This window comes from Columba livia, chromosome 1 (assembly GCF_036013475.1).
Source record: "Columba livia isolate bColLiv1 breed racing homer chromosome 1, bColLiv1.pat.W.v2, whole genome shotgun sequence".
NCBI lineage: Eukaryota > Metazoa > Chordata > Aves > Columbiformes > Columbidae > Columba > Columba livia.
Genome location: NC_088602.1, coordinates 5,488,421 through 5,509,914, shown reverse-complemented (window position 1 = coordinate 5,509,914; position 21,494 = coordinate 5,488,421). Strand labels below are relative to the sequence as shown.

General features: G+C 42.1%; 1 protein-coding gene across 16 annotated transcripts in view; it reads left to right on the top strand.

The window, feature by feature from the left end:
* The window catches only part of TENM4 (teneurin transmembrane protein 4), a 1,656,871-nt gene that overhangs the window by 1,431,658 nt on the left and 203,719 nt on the right, over positions 1-21,494 (top strand). For 12 of the 16 annotated variants that reach the window (XM_065029145.1, XM_065029736.1, XM_065029665.1 and 9 more), the window contains 2 exons: positions 2,881-2,979; positions 5,009-5,244. In XM_065029145.1, the coding sequence (XP_064885217.1) occupies positions 2,881-2,979; positions 5,009-5,244 (335 nt within the window). The remainder of the gene's footprint in view (positions 1-2,880; positions 2,980-5,008; positions 5,245-21,494) is intronic. The other 4 variants (XM_065029994.1, XM_065029946.1, XM_065029883.1 and 1 more) reach the window with 1 other exon arrangement.

Here is a 21,494-nt window from a genome sequence, read left to right as displayed (position 1 = left end):
CCTTTCCTTTGCTGGAAGTTCTGTAGACAGAAAGGACCAGGATTCAGAGCTGTTCAGCACACTTGGATGCCCAGTTCCACCTCTTCCATCAAGTCGACCTTTTCCACTGAAAAGATTTTTAGAACCAAAAAAAGATCTCCACCTAAGAGAATAAAATGTCCAATATGTAAAATAAAAAATAAATCCCGTTCGAGAGACGTTAATCCAAGAATTAAGGCCTTTGAAGTATAGCAATAGGAGATTATAGTAATCTCATGTCAAGAAATGAATTGTATTTCCGTTGAATATAAAATTTTTTTAAAAATCTCATATTAGTCAACAGAGAGAGACAACATGAAGAAGAGTCTACGACTTTTAAACAAGGATTGTCACAGGCTGCGAAACGTGCCCACAGTTACAGATTTTAAGCACCCCGGGGTTTGAAGAGGTTTGGTTTTGGCTGCTTTGGTCTCCAGGGAACGTTCAGAACTGGGAATTGAGGATGGTTTGTCACTGCCTGGAAATTTCTGCACCGTAATGCAAAGGCAAACAGAGATGTGTAGCACAAATATACAGATGACACCATAAGTGTATCCTATATTTGAGAACTTTATATGTGGCAAGAGAAAGAGCCCCTCCTCTTCTCTGCCTCCTTTTCATTAGTTTCCCTTTACTCCCTTTTCTCTATTTCTCCTTTTTCCTTTCTTTTCCTGTTTACTCCCTTTTTGTTGTTGCTTTAAAAGCAATATATTATCAAGGTTGTGATGAGAAGATCTTTGCTCAGCAGTCACTCCTGACAGGTAAGTCAGTTCCCCCTGCATATTTATACCACACTCTTCCTTCTGTGGCCTCTTTTCTGTTTCTTTACATTTTACCTTGTGGGAGCAAATAAAAGCCAACTAGATGGACATTTTGTTGACAAACCAACGGCTTTCAGGAGACTTCCATTCCCAGGAAATTCCATGTGGTAATCACAGAAGGTCAGTCTATCACCACAACTCGCCATGAGAAGGGAGAGCGGTTTGTGACCGGACAGCTGTTCACAGGTGATCTCCAGGGGAGCAGATTCTGCCCAAACTTCAGGGCACAAGGACATTCACACATTAATCACCTTGGTGACCCAGCGACCTCTCCATTACAAATACACACATTAGGACGTTCTGTAACCCTTCGCCTTCTGTTTTATTGACAATCCGCAATTCATGGACAAATCCATGAAATTCATGGAACCAGCGTGCCGTGGATTTTAACTACCCATGAACTTTTATCGATGGGCGTGTTGCTAGATGCCTTGCCTCTTACCCATTAAATGCTCCGTGCATGCACATACCTTGCTTCTTTTTGCTTTGAACCCAACGCCCAACCTTTCCTGCATTCCCAGGGAATGCGAGGAAGCCGCCAACACTTGGGGCTGGATTGATGTCCCAAGTGCTGTGACACACAGCTCATGCATGTCGACCCGCTTTACACCAAAGCTACGAACAGGAGTCACTTTATTTGCATTCAGATTGAGTAGATCTGTTCTGTCAAAGCAGCCCAGAGGCCTCCAAAAGCAGCGAGTTGAGCTAAACAAGTGCTGGCACAAGCAGCAGGAAGAGAAGGAAGCAGAAATGAGAAATTAAGGTTGAGGACAGTTTAGAAGAGACAGTATCAAGGTTTGTATAATGTGACAGGGCTGGTTTCTCTTCATACAGCGCGTTACCTGAATCCAGTTTCTTCGACAGAGTTCTCTGTTGAGTTCACACTATGTCACTTCTATCCTCTAAGCGCTTAATCCTACGTAAGTGCTAAAGTCTCACGATGCTCTTATGCTCCTTTTGCTAGTTTTAGCCAGGAATTTATTCACATTCAGGCCTGTATTCAGTTTTAATGCTGAAAACAGACATGGGCAAAATCAGGACTGTTTATTTTGTTTTCAAAAAGATGGGAAGAATGTTCTTTTGCCAGGTCTTGAGAAGCAAGCCTGAAGGTGAGAAGGACACAATATGTTTCCAGCTGTGCATCTGACTTAATTATTTATGTTTTTGCTATCGTCCTCAAAAAGTACAAAAGTTTAGGATGTATAGGTCAAAATGTGACTCAAAGTACATGCTGGGGAGCCCAGATATTGCAAAATGCCACTATTGTGTATGAAGTCAAAATTAGGCTTCTTCATGTTCAGGCCCTAAATATCTCACCTATGGCCTCTAACGTCCAGATTACAGCCAATACTTTGGTATTGGAACTTGGGTTACAGCATAACCTTTATCCAGCTGGTTATCACTGAAAGACTTTTATTTGGAATACTTCTATTGAGCAAAACTTGCATTTTCAAGGTTCTAAATAGCAAGTTATTGCTCCACAGAGGAAAACGAAGTTAATCAAATTGGTAATTAAAAAGTTGTCAAGTGCAAAACTGAAATGTCAGCAAAGGAGTGACAGATTTTCACTGGAAATCCATGAGGACGTGAGATGGAGCTGTGCTACCAAGGTCTTGGCCACGGTGGGCAATAAATACTGTGCTTTTTCAGAGTGAAAATAATGCAGATGCAGGAGTGTAACAAGGTTACAGCTGCACTGGATCGAAATCCAGTCTTTTGAGTAGATTTCTAGCAGTTCAGAAGGTTTCATGTGTCGGTGGCAATAAATAATGTGAAATGAACAAAGACACCAACTTTTTTTATACATGCACATGGGCGTGTGTGCTTATATGTGTGTATATGCATATATATAGTGTACATATAGAGAAGTGAACATTTTTAAAATCTATATATGTATATGTGTAGCATTTTATACATATAAATATATGGTCCATCATTCTAATTCCATGCACAACTGCACTATAACCATTGTGCTTTATAAGAATCACACTTCATATATGCATGACTCACTGGCTTCATTCATGTTTCCATATGTATGTAGAAACATAGCAAAGCAGACATTCCTAGAGACATTGCAGGACAACCTCATTGAGATGGACATTCTCACCTCCTCCCGACATGACGGTGCTTACAATGATGGGTATGTGACACTTACGTGGTCTCTCTGTTTACTGTACAGTCCTTATGATCCTTGCATGAAAGCATTTGGTCGTATCAATGATGTTGAAGGGCAACATCATTGCTGGCCTCTTAAAAAAATGAGGTTCTGCAGCTTGGAGCATTGTGTCTCGTACATATTAATGGCAGAGTCATTAATATGCTGGTGAGCCACAGCATGCCTTTTCCTTTCTTTCCCTTGTTGTTTGGAAAGTAATTTCATTAGGAAGAAGTACCTACAGCAATTTTGAGTCCCATATAAACTAAGATTAGTTTATTGTTCATAAAAACCTTACACCATTATTGTGCTGGCAGCCTAATACCTTATTTTTAAACTGATATTTTTCCACATGTCTTATCTTACAATTGCCTGCTGGTGATGTTTGTAAGCTAAGCCTTAGATTTTGACTTAACCACCCATTCTGACATCTTTACCTAATTTTTGATCGCTTAACTTTGGAGTTATAAGCAGCTTTTAGCTTGACACTCAGTGCCAAAAGTATTGCCCTTGCGTTGGCAGTTTCTAATTTGGTAGCCATCACTAACCAAAGATCTAATTGGTGCACTTGAATACTGCAGGTACCTCTTTGCTCCCAACAGATGCATCTGTGTCTAAATAAATACTTCCCAAAACACAGGATAATGTCTGACTCTTTGCAAAAATGAATGTTTTGATGTAGAACATTAGTAGAAATAATGAATCTTTCTCTGGTGCTCAGCAGTCACACTCTGAGTACCAATAAAACCATGGCTCTAATACTACAAACACCTATTTTGTAGAATTATTAGTCTATGCTGCATGAATCAGTGGCTTTTCTGCACGGGGATGTTTCTGCATGTGACATTTTCTCCTGTGACTGCACAAATCACTTCAAGGGGAAAACAGAGTCACGTCTTCACCTGGTATAATCCACCGGCTTGACTGACTCCCGTGGACCCGTGCTGATGGCATTGACGCTGGCTGCAAACCTGTCCCCGTAAACCATGGCAGGAGGTGCAAACTGCATCGGGGCTGCTTCTCAGTCCTCACAAGCTCCCTTTTTGTTTGATATCAGCATGGCAATAGACGGGTCGGGTCCGTTTCCCAAGTCTCATTCCCGGAATGCGAATGCCTTGCCCTTCATATGTCTCACCGAAATGAGGTTTCTCATGTAGGATTCCCATGGGGAGAACTCCCATCGGGACATTTCATTTCAGGAGCTCATGGACTGCAGCGGGTTCTTTTTTGTGCTGACTTTCATGAGTCTCACGCAAGGTCCTCACAGGCTGCCTTTGTATTAACGGTGCCTCCCAATGTGTCACTGTGCAGGAAACGCTGTTGCCTTGACAGTAATTCACACTTTTTAAAGGCAGGCACCAAACTGTGCTGCTCTGGACTGCTTTCTAGAAGCAGGTGCCTCTCCCCACTAGCGATACACAGGACTTAAATTCTTGATTTTGATGCTTTTAGCCGTGCCATCGTCCGGCACTTAAATTTGCCGGGCGGGGACAGCGTGAATGTTCCCCTCTGTGACAATTTGGGTGCTATGGAATGGCTTAAGCTCTCTTTCCCCATCTCCACTCACCGATGCCATGCCAAAAAAAGGCTCTCATGCAGTGATCAATGAATTCATAAACGCCCTTCCCTCTTTAATCCGATTACATTCCCCTTCAGTCTCTATAGGGCATTTCTCTGGGAGCGTGAGCAGGTCCCCGGCGCTGCCCGTGCCACCAGTTTGTCACAGCTCTGCCTGGGGTGGTCGTGTCCCTCCAACGCCAGCTCTCCCACAGAGGGGACTCCTGCCCTTGCCGAGTTCTCTGTGGCATTGTTGGCCCTGTGATTCGTTTCGTTTTGTTTTCCCTTTACTCTGTGTGACTTGCCTTTGATTTTTACTCTTCTCTCCCGTGCATGCCGTCCGTGTCCATAGCCAGCGTTGCGTGGAGCTGCTTCCCTCGTCCCAGCAGCCGTCGCCGTCCTCCCTCGGCTTCCATCGCTGTGAGGAGTCACTTGCTCTTGGTCTTTCTCCCCTCAGGCACTTCTTGTTCAAACCTGGAGGCACTTCTCCCCTTTTTTGTACAACGTCGCCGGGATATCCTTTGACGTCCAGCACTGTGTACTCACCTCCCCCTCGGCCCCTTCCCAGAAGTACCTTCTCTAGGCCTGCCTTTAACCTGAAGAAACCCTATAAATACTGTAACTGGAAATGCGCTGCTCTGAGCGCCATTGTCATCTCAGTCACGCTGGTGATCCTGCTGGCGTATTTCATAGGTAAGCTTATTTCTGATTTTTTTAATTTTTTTTTTTTTTTGTTTTCTGCTTTTCTTTCATTTCTCTAAGACTCACCCATAATGCAAATATTTGTGAGACAGAAGGTCAGGATTGTGGAACAAAGTAATGCAAAATAAGACCTCTGTTAACTTGGTGGGATAATAGGGAGCCTAACATGTCGTAGGGCCAGAAGAGCTTAGTAGAACATGAGTCACACTTTGTGCTCCCTTCAGTGGTGTGGGCTGTTTCTGCAGAGGAAAATATGCCTGGAGTGAGACAAACCCACCGGGTTTTCTTAAAGCAGCCCATTAAAACAGGCAGTGAGGCCCACATTCCAGCCAGAGTCGCATCCAGGTCCATGGGGATCCTCCACCATTGCCTTTGATGGGAGCAGGGTCAGAACCAAGATGCCGACACACAAAAATGTGATTCTATTCTGTCTTTTCATGGCACATCCGAGCCATTTAACCAACGATATTGAAGTTCACAGGGTGACCTGGAGGATGCTGAAGGACCGAGTTTAAATCATGCTACTTTGTTGAGTAGAGGAGTTGAGGAAATCTGCTACTAGGGTGGAGCAGCAGTGGATCTTTCTTGCACTGTGCATGGTCTGAATTTATTTAGTTTATTAGAGTTGTCGTTGTTCATTGCAAAAAGGCCTTCTCAGTGTTTGCTGCAAAAGTAATTGAAATGTTAGAAGTGAAAATGGTGTTTTTCAGCCTGTAAAGTCGGGGTGTTACCTTTACTTCCGTTAGATTTGATATTTGTGTTATAAATGTCTTACAAAGATCCATTCCTAGACATCTATTTCAAACTGTCAGGGGTGCAAGCTCTAGTTGTCAGACACTTACAGATGTGATCATAGGTAAAAAAGCCCATTTCTCATGGCACAAATGAGTCTTTTTTGATTTCGCCGTGACTTCCTGTACACTAATGACCTATAAAAGCTTGTGGTTAGAATTACAAATCTTAGCCCGGATCGAAAGATTTTTGCTTTCATTTCACATGAGTATAATTAGCCCTGCCACAAAGGATGGCTTTTACCGTGTTCCTTTTATGTGCACCTCTTTAATGACTGATACTTTTCCACTTCTGCCTTGCATCATACTCTGGTCACTTTTATGCCTCTTGCAATAGGAGCGGGAATGATTAATTAACCACCATTAAACCGGCAGCAGTTTGATGAAATACGCCGTCAATTTTCATCATTTGCTCCGTACATTTGGACTCGCCTTTCTCGTTTGTCTGGTATTCTCCTTCTGCCCTGACCGTGGTTCCTTTGGACATTATCTCAGTGTGTCAGAGGAGCGTCATTCCAACTCAGAATAGCGATGCCTGTTCATTCTGACGGAGGAGGCGTGTGCTGTTTGATAGACTGCGAAGAGTTGGGTTTGCCCTCGCTATTTTCCAGCTCAAAAACGTTTTTCAGAGTTCTGAAAAGATCTCTTAAAAACCACAGTTCATATGGTTAAAAGGTGGGTCCACCAAGCGCTCTCCCATCCCTTTTTTGCCTCATTTGGCTGAATTCTGTGGCGTTTGCCGGGCTCCACGGGGGGCTGGCAAAGCGCCAGGAATGCTGATCAGGTCGAACCGCGGTAATTATGGGTCATAATTACTAATTTCTAAAGGAACTATCAATTATTAAAAATCGCATTTGATGGTTCAGTTCAGCATAAACATATTTAGCAAAGATTGTCTCTACCAGACCCAGTGTTCTAATCAACAGGCGAAAAGGCAGATATTTAATTAGATTTTGATGAAAAATTGTGTTTAATTTCAAGTATAATCAATTATTAATTACTGTAATGAGTGACTCTGGTGGGGTTTACTAATTAACTCATTTAAAAATTATGAATAACCTTTTCATTTGTAATTATTTTCTACATCCTGTCAAGTTGCAGACAAGAATTGTATCACCTAACCTAAAACACAAAAAATGAATCAAGGAGTCAAAATGTTGGTACTTTCACTAAGTTAAGCTGAGATATTTTGCATTCTGACAAAAAACGCGCAGTTCTTAACAGGAACTTGGTCATTCTTTTAAATAACCTGGTCTGTTTGAAAAACTAATTACTGTTTTTCCTGAAGTTTAGAGGATTTTTCCCTATATTTAGATAGTTGCATTTTCTTGTAGATACCTGTCCTCATTTAAACAGTATCTCACTCTTTTCGATGCCATGGGGACTGTTTGAGTGATAAGGTACAACTTAATCAAGAGTAAGAAGGTCTAATCTATATAACAGCTCATGAGTGTTGGGAAAATGGCTGTTTTCACCCTGTTTCTGTTAGTTAACCATAGAAATTATCTTTCTAGTGACCATTTTCACCCTCCAAAGCAAATTGAGCTATTTGGAAAGACTCCCATCTAAGTGAATGGACTTTGGATCAGGTCCTATGGTAGTGACTTGGCTTTTACTCTGGTTTTTTATACACTAATAGGTTAATGGAAATCCTTCAGTTCTTCAGGATGCTCTTCAGAGCATCAGACACGTCCCAGTTTTCTGTTTAGGTATTAAAAACTACCCGTGACAGGCCTTACCTACCGGTACAGAATCACAGAATCACAGGCTGGTTGGGGTTGAAGGGACCTCTGGAGATCATCCAGTCCAACCCACCTGCTAACGCAGGGTCACCAGAGCAGATCACACAGGAAGGTGTCCAGGTGGGTTTGAATGTCTCCAGAGAAGGAGACTCCACAACCTCTCTGGGCAGCCTGTTCCAGGCTCTGGCACCTCAAAGGAAAGAAGTTTCTCCTCATGTTCAGATGGAACCTCCTGTGTTTCAGTCTGTGTCTGTTGCCCCTCATCCTGTCATTGGGCACCACTGAAAAGAGTCTGGTCCATCCTCTTGACACCCACCCTGGAGATATTTATAAACATTGATCAGATCCCCTCTCAGCTTCTCTTCTCCAGGCTGAACAGCCCCAGCTCTCTCAGTCTCTCCTCATAGTAAGAAACTCCAGACCCCTCAGCATCTTCGTAGCCACTGGACTCCCTCCAGTAATTCCTTGACCTTAAACTGGGTAGCCCAAAACTGGACCCAGAACTCCAGATGCGGCCCCACCAGTGCAGAGCAGACAAGCAGGACAACCTCCCTCGACCTGCTGGTCACACTCTTCTTAATGCACCCCAGGTACTATTGACCTTCTTGTCCACAAGGGCACGTTGTTGACTCATGGTCAACCTTTTGTCAGCCAGAACTCCCAGGTACAAGCGTGTGGAGTTAGACATCAGGAGATCCACGAGCGACTCCGCCATTGCAATATTTCTCATGTGACAGATGGGTGGGCGGCCACCTGAGGCAAAGCTGCACGGAAACAACGCAGCATTGTGTCGTCTCTGAAGGTCTTTGCTCATTTTTTAAGTTGTCGTGAAGTACTTGCAAAATCGTTCGTTTAAGGCTAGAAGGCAGAGTTGCCATTATTTTATGAAAGTCTTTATGCTATTTAATAGTCTGAGGTTCATTTATCTTGCTGAGCCTTTTCAAAGAAGAGGAGAGCAGGCATAAATAGAAGTCCATGGAAGCCGAGTGGCTGGAATCATGTGTCAACGTTGTGATCAAGCTGAAGGTTTTACGGCACTGAGTCACTGGTCTGGAGAGATAATGACAAACAAAATATAACAGTGTGTATTAAGCACCAGAAGCTGGTTTTCATTTGAATTAACCAGCTTTTGACTGACGCATTGCCACCTTTTCAAATATTCCGAGGCCCACGCGAAGGCATTGGTGACAATGCACATCAAAGTTTTGCACACACAGAGCTTATGCAAATCTCCTGAGCTTGTCTGGTGGGGTGAGAACACCAAAGAGAAAAGCGGTGGTGGATCGGGGCTGTGACATTAAAATGGCAGGAATGACACCGGTGGAACCATGGGAATAAAAGGCCTCTTTAAGCAGCTTGTAACTGACCTGCAAATCTGCTGTTCCAGGAGGTCGTGAAGAGACACCACTTTAAAACTAAACTCCCCAGTTTAGAGTTGTCCATTCAGTTGACAGCTAGACAGGGAAAAACTTCATGGCTTTTGCTGGGATGCAAAGGGGTCTGTGAGCCATGGAGCTCTGTCTTGGAGGGATAATTTATTGTGAGCTTCTTATGTTGCTATCCAAACACATTTCCAGCAGAGTTTCCATACCTGGTAGGTGCCAGACCTGCTAGCAAAGCACTGTCAAGAATTTCTGACATTGCTGCAGTGCTTGGGAGAAAGATTTCTGGGTTTAGAAACAGAAAAAGACCTGTTGGATTGTCCAGATCTCCATGCCCAGCAGCTGTTTGGCTGGATCCATGGAACAGTTTCTAAATGAATTAGTGATGGAGAATAGTTCCTTTCTTCTGAAACAGAAGGTATTATCCTCTGCCTGATGTAGATTCCAGACTAGATGGAAGTACAATTTGATGTAGTTAAGCACTTGCAATTTTCCTATACTTAAGCATGTGCTGCGGTTGCATTGCACGAACAGCAAGAAAGATGGGCATTTGATTTAGATTAAAGTTAGGGATGGAAAACATATTATGAAGCCAAAACCAGTCATTCCTTTGATTGGAGTCAGAGCTCACTCTACTTTTCAGCTCTGTGTTCGTTTGAACTCCTACAGATGCAGCTTCGCTTAGAGAACAGCGGTGTTTGCTTCAGGCAAAATGCTTTGACAGTAAAACTGAGCTAGGACTGTGGCGTGTTTAGAAAGTGTCTTTCTTTCTATTGTCTAAAAATCACCCCGAAAGCTAAATTTATCTCGGTTTGTCTGTGATTTTTTTGATGCTATGGAATAAAGCAGCTATGCAAAGCTCTTAACTATGTCACTGGTTAGCTAGGGATGTATAGTATACCAATTACCATGGTGTATACATCCACTTGAGATTAGTAACACAAGTTGCTAATGCTTAATTATTGAACTTATCCATTAATCCTACATTTATACCTTGATATTAAGGTTTTCATTCAAGTTAAAATATAAACCATTTATTACTCTGCCAACAAGTTTATTTCATTTTCTGCTTTAATTTTTCTTTTTTTTCGATTCCAGATTAAGTTCTATTTTGCTACTTTGCCATTTGTTATTTTGATTTACAGGGATCTTTCACTGTTTTCTATTTCCATCTTATCTTACATAAAATGCAGAAATGGTAATGAACCAATCTGTTAAAGCAAAGCCTTTACATTACGAAGTCAATCTGTCATCTAAAGAGGAGCTTCAGGTCCTTTCTTGGTTCTTTCAGATCTTCTCAAAGTCACTGCACACAGTTCACTCTGTAACTTTGGGTCTCATTTACTTCATTTTACCCTTAATCTACAAAACTGTGAAATCCAGTCCGAAAGGTGCTGTAGTATTATCACTAATAAATTTTATGTACTATAGATATTTGTGAAAGAGAACATTTCAGAATACTGGTTAGAAAGGACCATCATCGTGACCCATTGGTACGATTTTTATCTTTTATATCAGAACTCAAATATGTGGTTGTTGGTTTTTTGGGTTTTGGTTTGGTTTTGTCTTATTTCTGTCAAAACTGGTTCCTGTTGTACCAAATGATACAAGCATTCTTAGTGCAACTCCCTCACTAAGCCGTACAGTTTAAATGACATCTGGCTCTTTCTTTCATACCCAGCGATATTTGGGAAATACGGGCTTTATTCTTCTCTTGCACATGCTCCCCTTAAACTGGAACTACCCCGTTTACTTCAGCACTTGTTCACATGCAGTCGGAGTCGACAGCATCAGTCCCAGTGTCTGCAGCAGAGCTGGACCAACCCCAGAAAAGTCTGCATGTATTTCTATGCATTCCTGACTCTGGAGATTGACCTGACTAAAGCCAGAATGTACATCAGGACAGACATTGACTCTTAAATCCCGTGTTGAATTATTTTCTTGGGTTTTTTTGTTGTTGAGCTCCAGATTTTGCCCCTCTAAATTTTCTTGGGAAACTGAGACAAAATCCCAGAATTACAGAATCACAGGCTGGTTGGGGTTGAAGGGACCTCTGGAGATCATCCAGTCCAACCCACCTGCTAACGCAGGGTCACCAGAGCAGATCACACAGGAAGGTGTCCAGGTGGGTTTGAATGTCTCCAGAGAAGGAGACTCCACAACCTCTCTGGGCAGCCTGGGCCAGGCTCTGGCACTTCGAAGTAAAGAAGTTTCTCCTCATATTCAGATGGAACCTCCTGTGCTTCAGTGTGTGCCCATTGCCCCTCATCCTGTCATTGGGCACCACTGAACAGAGTCTGGTCCATGCTCTTGACACCCACCCTGGAGATATTTATAAACATTAATAACATCCCCTTTCAGCTTCTCTTCTCCAGGCTGAACAACCCAAGCTCTCTCAGTCTCTCCTCATAAGAAAGATGCTCCAGACCCCTCAGCATCTTTGTAGCTGGAGTTCTTCCAGTAATTCCTTGTCCTTCTTAAACTGGGGAGCCCAGAACTGGATCCAGTACTCCAGATGGGACCTCACCAGGGCAGAGTACAGGCATGAAGACAGTCCCAGCCCCATGGATGGTTTCAATGTGAGCTTCCGGCTGATCATTCAAAAACGCACAATTTCAGACAAGTTGCAGGAATCTTTTTGCACGGTTTGTTTTGCAGCAGAGAGCTGGGAAGATCACAGCGCTTCATGTCAGCCTCAATCACACCTTCCTCTTGCCAAGGAACAACGAGGGCAGCTTCTGTGCAGTTTATAAGAGGCTGGTTGAGTAGCCCTGAGCTCAGGAAAGCTCCCTACGGGAATCTGCCAAAAGAAGCTTTCCCTGGTGAGATCCACAAAGTATCAGTGAATCACACAAATGCTTCAGCCATGGTCACTTTAATGACATTCCCCCACTTTCTGTCCATGTACATGCACACACAGTGTGGTATAAAACACAGATCGAGCCCCAAAGTACAGCTCAGTAGAGCTACGTTAAGGAATATCATGTATACATTTTGCCTGACATGACCAAGAAAAGGCATTTGGTTGTCAGTGCTGTGCATATACACACAACTGTAATTGTCAGAGACATGAGAAAGTGACAAAATCAAACCCAAGACGAGCTGTATTTGGTCTTATATTTCCCCGTGTTTTGTTCTCTCATTGCAGCTTTATGTGCATGGTGGTGTGAATTACATCTCAGATTTAATTTTCCATCGTCTGCAGAGTCAGGATGAGCTGTTTGTATCTTTAGAGGACTGTGTGCATCTTTTTCATTTTGGATTTTGCATTGTATGTTTGGATCGCAGCTAATGTGAGTGTTATAGTTTAGAGGAAGTGCAAGTGATTTAACTGTGCCTTTAAAATAAAGGCGATAAAGGTACAAGATCCCACTTTAAAGCTATTCCTGTGAAGATCAGTTAATTTGGGTGCGTGTTAAAAAACTCACCATAGAAACTCCGTTAAAGAACATTCACTGTTTTGACCTAAATAAGATCTGCAACCTGACATTGAAAGTGTTGGTGTAGGAGAAAAATACAGTGATGTATACACCACTGAAAGAGAGACACTGCCAGAAAATATTACTGGAAATGGATAATAGAAGATAATAGAAGCCAAATAATTTTGTTAGAGTTGCCCAGTGTGGGCAAACCGGGAACTGTTAAAATTCAGGTATCCCATTTCACGGCAACATGTGCTGAAACTCAGCGGCAAAACTTCTGTTTTGCAAAGCAGTTCACACTTATTCAGAGTCCACATTGACAAAAAGCCTGTTCAAGTGCTTCATCTTTTAGGACCTAATTTAGTGTTTATTGGAAGCAATTAAAAGTGGGAAGATTCCCATCATTTTCATTTAAATTTTTTTCTTAATTTTCAATGTTAAAAGCCATTAACACTATCATCACATAGACTGACCTCTTAGGACACTGCAGGCCAGTAAACTCCAGCTCCTTATTCTCCCATTTTTACACAGGTAAGTCACAAACCTACTTCAGTTCACTATTTCCCATCTTACACGTATAAGGATCTCATTATATCTTTTTGGCTATAGCAATTACATTAGGGTTTTGTTATACAGCATCTTCTTATGCATTTTCACTCTCTGCTTTCTAGAAGCCAGTTTCCCATCTCACAGACACGACTTGAGATCCATTATCCTAAGCGTACACGCTCACCTTGGACACATTTGTTTGAACCTCACGCACATTTGTTTGAATCATTCGAATTTAGGAGCTGCCCAGCTCTTCTATTTATCTGTTCCATCCTCATCATTGTCGCTTGAATAGTCTTTGACTCATCAGCATGTTTAGTCATCCATAATTTTGTATTAACTTAGGTAACATTGATGTAAATGTTGGATAATTTCAGGCCAGATATCAACTGTTGAATTTCCCAGGGAATTTTAACATTTGATGGTTATTTACCAGTGATGATGATTTTAAGTTCTTTGTGTTTTTAAGCACACGCATACACTGCTTTTTACCATCGTAATGTGCCTGTTTCTTTAATCAAAAATCATACCAAATGAAGTCTTATATCTTATTAAACCATAATCTTGTCAAAAAATGAGTAACTCTTTGCTTGTTGAGATCTATTTTTCAGAAAAACAGTATGTTTGGCCTGAGTTACCATACATTCACTTTATTCTTCATCAGTTGTATTCTGTGTTATGTCTTCCATTATTTTGTCTGTGATAAATGTCAGGCTACCCAATATAAGTGACTTCCATCCTCTTCTTTACCCTTCTTGAATATTTGTACAGCATTAACCCTGTTCTAATCTCTTGGTAGCTGGTTCAGTATTAATCAGTGACTCAGATTTCTCTTCTGCCAGCTCGTCTCATTTACTGGGTACAAAGTTAAATGAGCCTGCAGATTTAAAAATGTTTGTCCTTGAATAGATGTAGTTTAATATAATTCTTGGTTATTAATGGACTGGAAAAGAACTGATTTCCTGTGGAATAATTACATTATCATAGTTATTTTCCAAGAGCAGAACAAGAATTCTTACTGAACACTTCAGCCTTTACTATAAGATTATTAACAATTTCCCCATCTCCATCAAGTAAACAGTGATATTGTTGCTCAGTTTACACTTAAAAAATGTTCTATTGTTCTTTGCATTTTTCAAGCCATATAGTTTTTCTTCACATCCTCAGCTTCTTTTATCATTTCTCTGCATGGTCTTAGATTTCTATAGATTATTCTCTGCTTCCCTATTGTCCTGGGGTTTTATCTATTACTTTTTCTTATTTCTGCTTATTGTTTTGTTTTGACACTGAGTGAAGAGGTGCTTTTGTCCAAGTCTGCTCCTCTTTCATCGCTGTGGGTTCACTGCAAGAATAACTTGTATTTAGCAGCAGACCACCAATATGAATGATTCTTTTGTGGGTCGAAAGCAGGTTGGGGCTGTATATCCAGATCTTGGAGTTTGCATCAGTGCTCCGTAAAACCCGTCACACTCAGCCCTTTAGATGCCTGATCCTTCCATAAATTTAAGAGTCTTTAATACGAGGAGGGATGAGTTTAATTCCATCTGTTTTTGTTAAATTATAAGATGCGGGCTCTCAGCTTTTATACCCTTTTATCAGTTGCTTTTAGTGAGTTTTTATAGTTGCTATAAGCCCCCAGAAAAGGAAAATAACAGCATGCTGACACCGAAAATGCTGGCCTTGCCTTTATGACAGTGGCACAGATGTGCTGCGATAATCTTCATTTCACGGCTCACATTGACCTTTGCACACAGACACTGCAAAGGAATCAATTTTACAGATCTTAATATCTACTGGAAGGAGTTCTCCTCGAGCCCGTGTTTTTATTTCATACTAATTAGTGTGAAATAACAGCATTTAATTGCAGTTAAGTGGAGACAGAAAGAAATGTTTCTCCTAATGGGCTTTCTTCCAGTGTTTTTAAATACCATACGTTTTTTGTGGGTAACTAGTTGTAAGAGGGATGTCACTGGCAGTGAAAAATATGCCTCAGTTAGAGTTTAGTGTTTCTCTCCCATCCTTTTCTAGCATAAATTAGAAGATGTTTTCAAAAGCCTGGTTTGCAGCCAGGTCATACATTTCTACTGGATATGTGCAGTGATGCATTCTCTATGGTTTGTACCTGGAGTTAAAGTTGAGCTATGTGGTAGATATATATCTTTATAGTGTTAAGCGAAGTGTTGTCGTTAAGTATATTACCAAGGTAACGTGCTAGATGACCTGTAAAATAAAGAACAAAAAGTCCAATTGATTCTCTCTCTCTGTGACAAGATTCCCACACCACTGTTTATACTGAAACTTAAAAGCTCCAAAAGGACCACTTAGAGAGTTCACTGTGAGATATCAGAATCTGATGCTCAATAAATAGATACTTAGAGACTGTTGAATCTCTGTGTTCAGGTGAAAAACTAATAAACTCTCCCAGCATCACCAACATTTCCTATCTTGTGCTTTATTTGATTTTATCATATTTTAACTTCCAAGCCTGTCCTTATTGCAGTAAGAAGCTTTTGCAAGGAAGGATGCTGAGAACAGCATATGTCAGCTGTTTTCAAACATGGTAGCACGTCACACACCAGCAGCATCGCACCTTGCTTAACTGTAGCATCACTTCATCACACAAAGAGACTCTTCAAAAAGCAAAGCAGAACAAGGCAATTTGCAGAGATGACGGCTACGCACACGCTAAATATTTTAGAAGAAACTCTAATTGGACTATCAGTGTATCTTGTTTAATTATGGCAGAAATGACAATGAAATCAAGCATCAAAAGAGCTTGCTGAGGCTTTTGGTGAAAAAATCCCACAATCTAAGCATAATAATGTTCCAAACAGTATTAATACAAGTGGTCAGTAACAGTTTATTTATATTAGTGCACCTTCTCTGGTCAAGCTGGATCATGAGCTACTCCAGGTTGTGAAAAACGTCCAAGGGACCATTCTGGGCACCCAGCTGGTCCAGAATAGGTGCATTTCTATACCGTTAAACTCTTATGGATGGTCACACTCAAACTATCTATTGAAGATGATCTCTGGTCCTTGCTAGAGGAACTGTGCACAGGAATTCAGAAGGTGTTGGCTGACCGGAGCCCAAACCATGGTTCGGTCCATTCTAACAAATGGTATAGACCAGGGGTGTCAAACTCATTTTCACAAGGGCCGCATCAGCCTTGCGGTTGCCTTCAAATGGACAAAGGTAATTTTAAGACTGTATAAAGGTAGGAGTAGTTACAATTTTACAGTCCTAAAATTATATTCGGCCCTTCGAAGGCAACCACAAGGCTGGTTTGGCCCCTGGTGAAAATGAGTTAGACAATCCTGGAATGGACTATCAGGTTCCACTGCTTGGTGCTGTTTAATTCACCACTATCAATATAGTCTTTGGGGATGAAGGGACAAGATGGTGTACTATGTCCTGGACAAATGTCTGCTATGTCCTTTGATAAATTCTTATCTGATGATAAAATTATCACGGCCTAAGTGATCGCAAGTTAACTTACCCTAAATAGACATGAGAGAGTCAGGGTCTGGAATCCCTACTGCCAGTGTAGTCTTGTGCAAAACTTTGCTGTTGGATCTCACAGAATCACCAAATGTCAGGGATTGGAAGGGACCTGGAAAGCTCATCCAGTGCAATCCCCCCATGGAGCAGGAACACCCAGATGAGGTTACACAGGAAGGCGTCCAGTTGGGTTTGAATGTCTGCAGAGAAGGAGACTCCACAACCTCCCTGGGCAGCCTGGGCCAGGCTCTGCCACCCTCACTGACAAGAAGTTTCTTCTCAGTTTTAAGTGGAACCTCTTGTGTTCCAGTTTGAACCCATTACCCCTTGTCCTATCACTGGTTGTCACCGAGAAGAGCCTGGCTCCATCCTCCTGACACTCACCCTTTATATATCTGTAAACATTAATGAGGTCACCCCTCAGTCTCCTCTTGTCCAGCTCCAGAGCCCCAGCTCCCTCAGCCTTTCCTCACACGGGAGATGCTCCACTCCCTTCAGCATCTTTGTTGCCCTGCGCTGGACTCTCTCCAGCAGTTCCCTGTCCTGCTGGAACTGAGGGGCCACAACTGGACACAATATTCCAGGTGTGGTCTCCCCAGGGCAGAGCAGAGGGGCAGGAGAACCTCTCTGACCTACTGACCACCCCCTTCTAACCCACCCCAGGTACCATTGGCCTTCCTGGCCACAAGGGCCCAGTGCTGGCTCATGGTCATCTACTGTTATTTTATATTCATATCACAGAAACGTGGAGGCGAGGAAGAATCATGGCATCTCTTTTCTATTAGGAAGAGCAAACAATTGTCTGCTTTATCACAGCACTGATCCACCCAGAGCTGGCAGCCACAAAACTGGAAAATCTGAGTTCACACATGTTCGGTAGGGACCTATTTAGATTTCAGCAGCAGAATTGTCTGCACTGAGTGGATTCCTTCCCTTTCCAACCCTGTCCTACTGCTCCCAGCCAGGCTGCACATATGGCATCCCTAGAAAGCAATTGAACCCGCTACAGTGCCGCAGTTGCAAGGGTTGAGTGGTAATTTCTGTGCAATTGTTCTGCTCAGCACTGGGCCAGTGAAAAGAAAAAATAGCCTGTGATGAGGGAATTAAAGGCTATTACGGAGTACATATGCATACAGGGGCTGATCTGAAATCACACAAGCCATCTTAATTCTGTTCTATGCTCACTTTTGAGTGCTTGACTTGGCAAACTTTGAGTTTCTTCAGCAAATGCTTTTTTTTTAGGTGTAATTAAATATAAATATGGCCGTGGGCCTTTTAAGAGAACACGGTGGGTTGCACTTGCCAGCGCTTGCCTTAATCTATGTGCTGAATTTACTTCTAAGTCCAAGGGAACAAATCATCAGGTTGTGTTAAGTTTCGTTCTTGAGAGAGCTTTTCACACTGATCTGAACCATTCGCTTAGATATATAGTACCTGAAAGCGCTGGGCTGGATTTTACCCATGGTCTCTGAACAGAAAAAAGATATTTCTAGTGTCATTAATTGTGCAGTGCCACCCACTTTATCAGCTTTCCCAGACTGTAGGTTTGTATCCATTTTATACAGGAAAAAAAAAGGATTTTACCCTCTTCAAATGAACTGTTGGAACAACCTACTTGTTTTTCAAGAAAAAATAGAAAACTAAAACATTCTTAGCCTGGTTATAACATACCAATGCATTTGTTGTCCAAAGCAGGTAAAACAATGAGAGGGCAACAAAGATGCTGAAGGGAGTGGAGCATCTCCCGTGTGAGGAAAGGCTGAGGGAGCTGGGGCTCTGGAGCTGGACAAGAGGAGACTGAGGGGTGACCTCATTAATGGTTACAGATGTATAAAGGGTGAGTGTCAGGAGGATGGAGCCAGGCTCTTCTCAGTGACAACCAATGATAGGACAAGGGGTAATGGGATCGAACTGGAACACAAGAGGTTCCACTTAATTTTGAGAAGAAACTTCTTCTCAGTGAGGGTGCCAGAGCCTGGCCCAGGCTGCCCAGGGGGTTGTGGAGTCTCCTTCTGTGCAGACATTCCAACCCGCCTGGACACCTTCCTGTGTAACCTCATCTGGGTGTTCCTGCTCCATGGGGGGATTGCACTGGATGAGCTTTCCAGGTCCCTTCCAACCCCTCACATTCTGGGATTCTGTGAGATGCTCCTGAATACATGTGCAGATTAAATTTTTTCAGATCTCTTCCAAAAGTCACCAAACCGATAGGATTCTGCTTCAGAGCTCAGTTTTGGTGATGCTGATGAACACTCTGTCCCTGATCTACAGTACGTGTAAATTCCTACTGAATTTGAAGCACTTCTGTCATGCACTGAAGTCCCTACATCTACTCAGGCTGAGTAAAGCTCGAGTGCTTTGGACATCCAGGGATTCCAAAACTGACATTTTATTAATTTTTCTTACACCAACTAGCACAGCCCAAGTGGGGCTCTGGTGCTATTAGAGTGTGCGTGGTGATAACACTAATGCAGTTTTCAACTGATTTTAGGATTAAATCACAGCACTTTCAAATCCTGTACTTGTCTTTAGAATAAAATCCCGTTCATGTTCAGAAGGACAGATGAGCAAACAGCCGTCTCAGAGATCAGCTCATGCATCAAATTCTTCAACAATATTTAGATCTTAACCCTTAAACAGGGATACTGGATTTAAACTCTGATCCCACCTCTGTTGTGCTGGGGTGACAGAAACAGCCAGGTATTGCTTGTGACTTTTAACCAGCAAAACTGTATTTTTTAGGCTTTCCACGACCTATTATTATATTAATTAATTTTGGAATGCAGGTTTTCTGACAATGTCTGGTAGCGATAATAAGGAAGGAAACATGTGAGAGGTTGTTGATTTACCTCTGTAAATTACAGCCTTTTTAATTAGGGTCTCGCAGTTCATATGTATGTAATGTAACGGTATTTATAAAATTATACTGTCCACAACAGGCTAGCCCAGAATTTCAGTAATTGCAGAGCAAGGTAGGAGGCCCTTTGGTATGGTTGCCTGTCCTCATTTCTCTAATTGAAGTGAGTACCCCAATGGGAAAATCATTATTTCTAATATTATACACACAAATTAAAACTCCATTTAGAGGTACGGTGGGACCATCTTATAATTGACTTTGATCTTGAAGAAATATCTCAGTAATATTTATAGTAATGTGGTCTGTGCCAGAAAGGGTATCTAGAAGGGAAAATATTATTTTACTGAGAAAGGCCTGAGCATGTGTAACACCAAATTTACTAGAGCTGTGGGGGCTGAAATAAGTTTATTCGGTGCAGTAAGCTGCTGAGTAGCAGCAAAGTGTTGCCGAGCTCCATTTTTTGACTCCTGTTCTACTTTCACAGTGGTGTAGATGGTAAAGGAAATGACCAATTGTATTTAAGCAGGATAAGCCACACCACTTTTATGTCTATTTTTTTCTTTAGGTTAACACTTTAAAAAAATCCTCCTAAAAATACCCATAAAAATATTCAAATGTGCTCATTTAAAACTGCATTTTTCCCTTTCTTGTGGGAAGCTACAAGCATCCAGCTACTGTAGCACTGGAGGGACCAGCGATCATCTATTAGCGGTTTGAATGGACAGGCAATCACTCCAAAGTCTTTGATCCCCAGGGGTAATTAGGAAGACACTGAATAGGAAGTGCTGACTCTTTACATTGAACAAACATTGAGTTTAACTGCTTCATTTTATAACATGTCTTTCTAGTCACTTCCTTGAAGGTTTCAAAGAAATGTGATGCTTCAGCTGGAAGCTTTTTTTTCTACCCTATTAAGAGCAGTTGGGAATTAAATTAAAATATAAAGTGCTTTCCTAAGAAGGAACTAATACTGTTTGGTAGACCATCTGCTTCTATCTAGGAAATCTTTGATACAGCTCTTCAGTCAGGAGGGGTGAAAGAATAACTGTTTTGTGTCAAATCACAGCAAGTAAATGCGTTTGCAGCCAGGACTTTAAGTAATTACCACAGTGCTTTGTTTTCCCAAGAGGCAGTTTCTCACTCTGGTGGCAAAATTAAGAGGTAGAAAGCTCGCCATCGTTTGAATTCCTCCTTCATATAAGGTGATTCTGATTGAGGGAAGAGAAGAACTGAATTATCTCTGGAAGAACCACTTCTGGTACTTGCATGGTTTGAGGTCTGGACGTGGAGGAATGGTCAGGCAGCAGACAGGGTTCCAGGTATTACTGGATGTATCTATCCCATAGCATGTGTCTGATGGAGCTTTAGGACATTAGAGGTCCTAAAAAAAAAACCCCACAAACAAGCACAACACAGCTGCCTCTCTAATTTGTCATCTAAATCCCTCATTCTTCTCCTTTCACCTACAGCTTCTCCAGTTCTCAGTGTGAAGGACTCGTAGCCCAGCCTAGCAGAACATCTCCAGCCCCAATCACTGCAGAAGGCTTGTAAACCCTTTATTTTTTTCTCGCTGAAGGTGGATCACTGAGCAGTCAGGAAAGGGGGCGGCTGGGGAATTTACCATAGCGAGCATTACCCTAAATCACAGAATCACAGAATCACAAAATGTCAGGGATTAGAAGGGATGTGGAAAGCTCATCCAGTGCAATCCCCCCATGGAGCAGGAACACCCAGATGAGGTTACACAGGAAGGTGTCCAGGTGGGTTGGAATGTCTGCAGAGAAGGAGACTCCACAACCCCCCTGGGCAGCCTGGACCAGGCTCTGGCACCCTCACTGAGAAGAAGTTTCTTCTCAAATTCAAGTGGAACCTTTTGTGTTCCAGTTTGAACCCATTAGCCCTTGTCCTAACACTGATTGTCACCGAGAAGAGCCTGGCTCCATCCTCCTGACACTCACCCTTTATATATCTGTAAACGTTAATGAGGTCACCCCTCA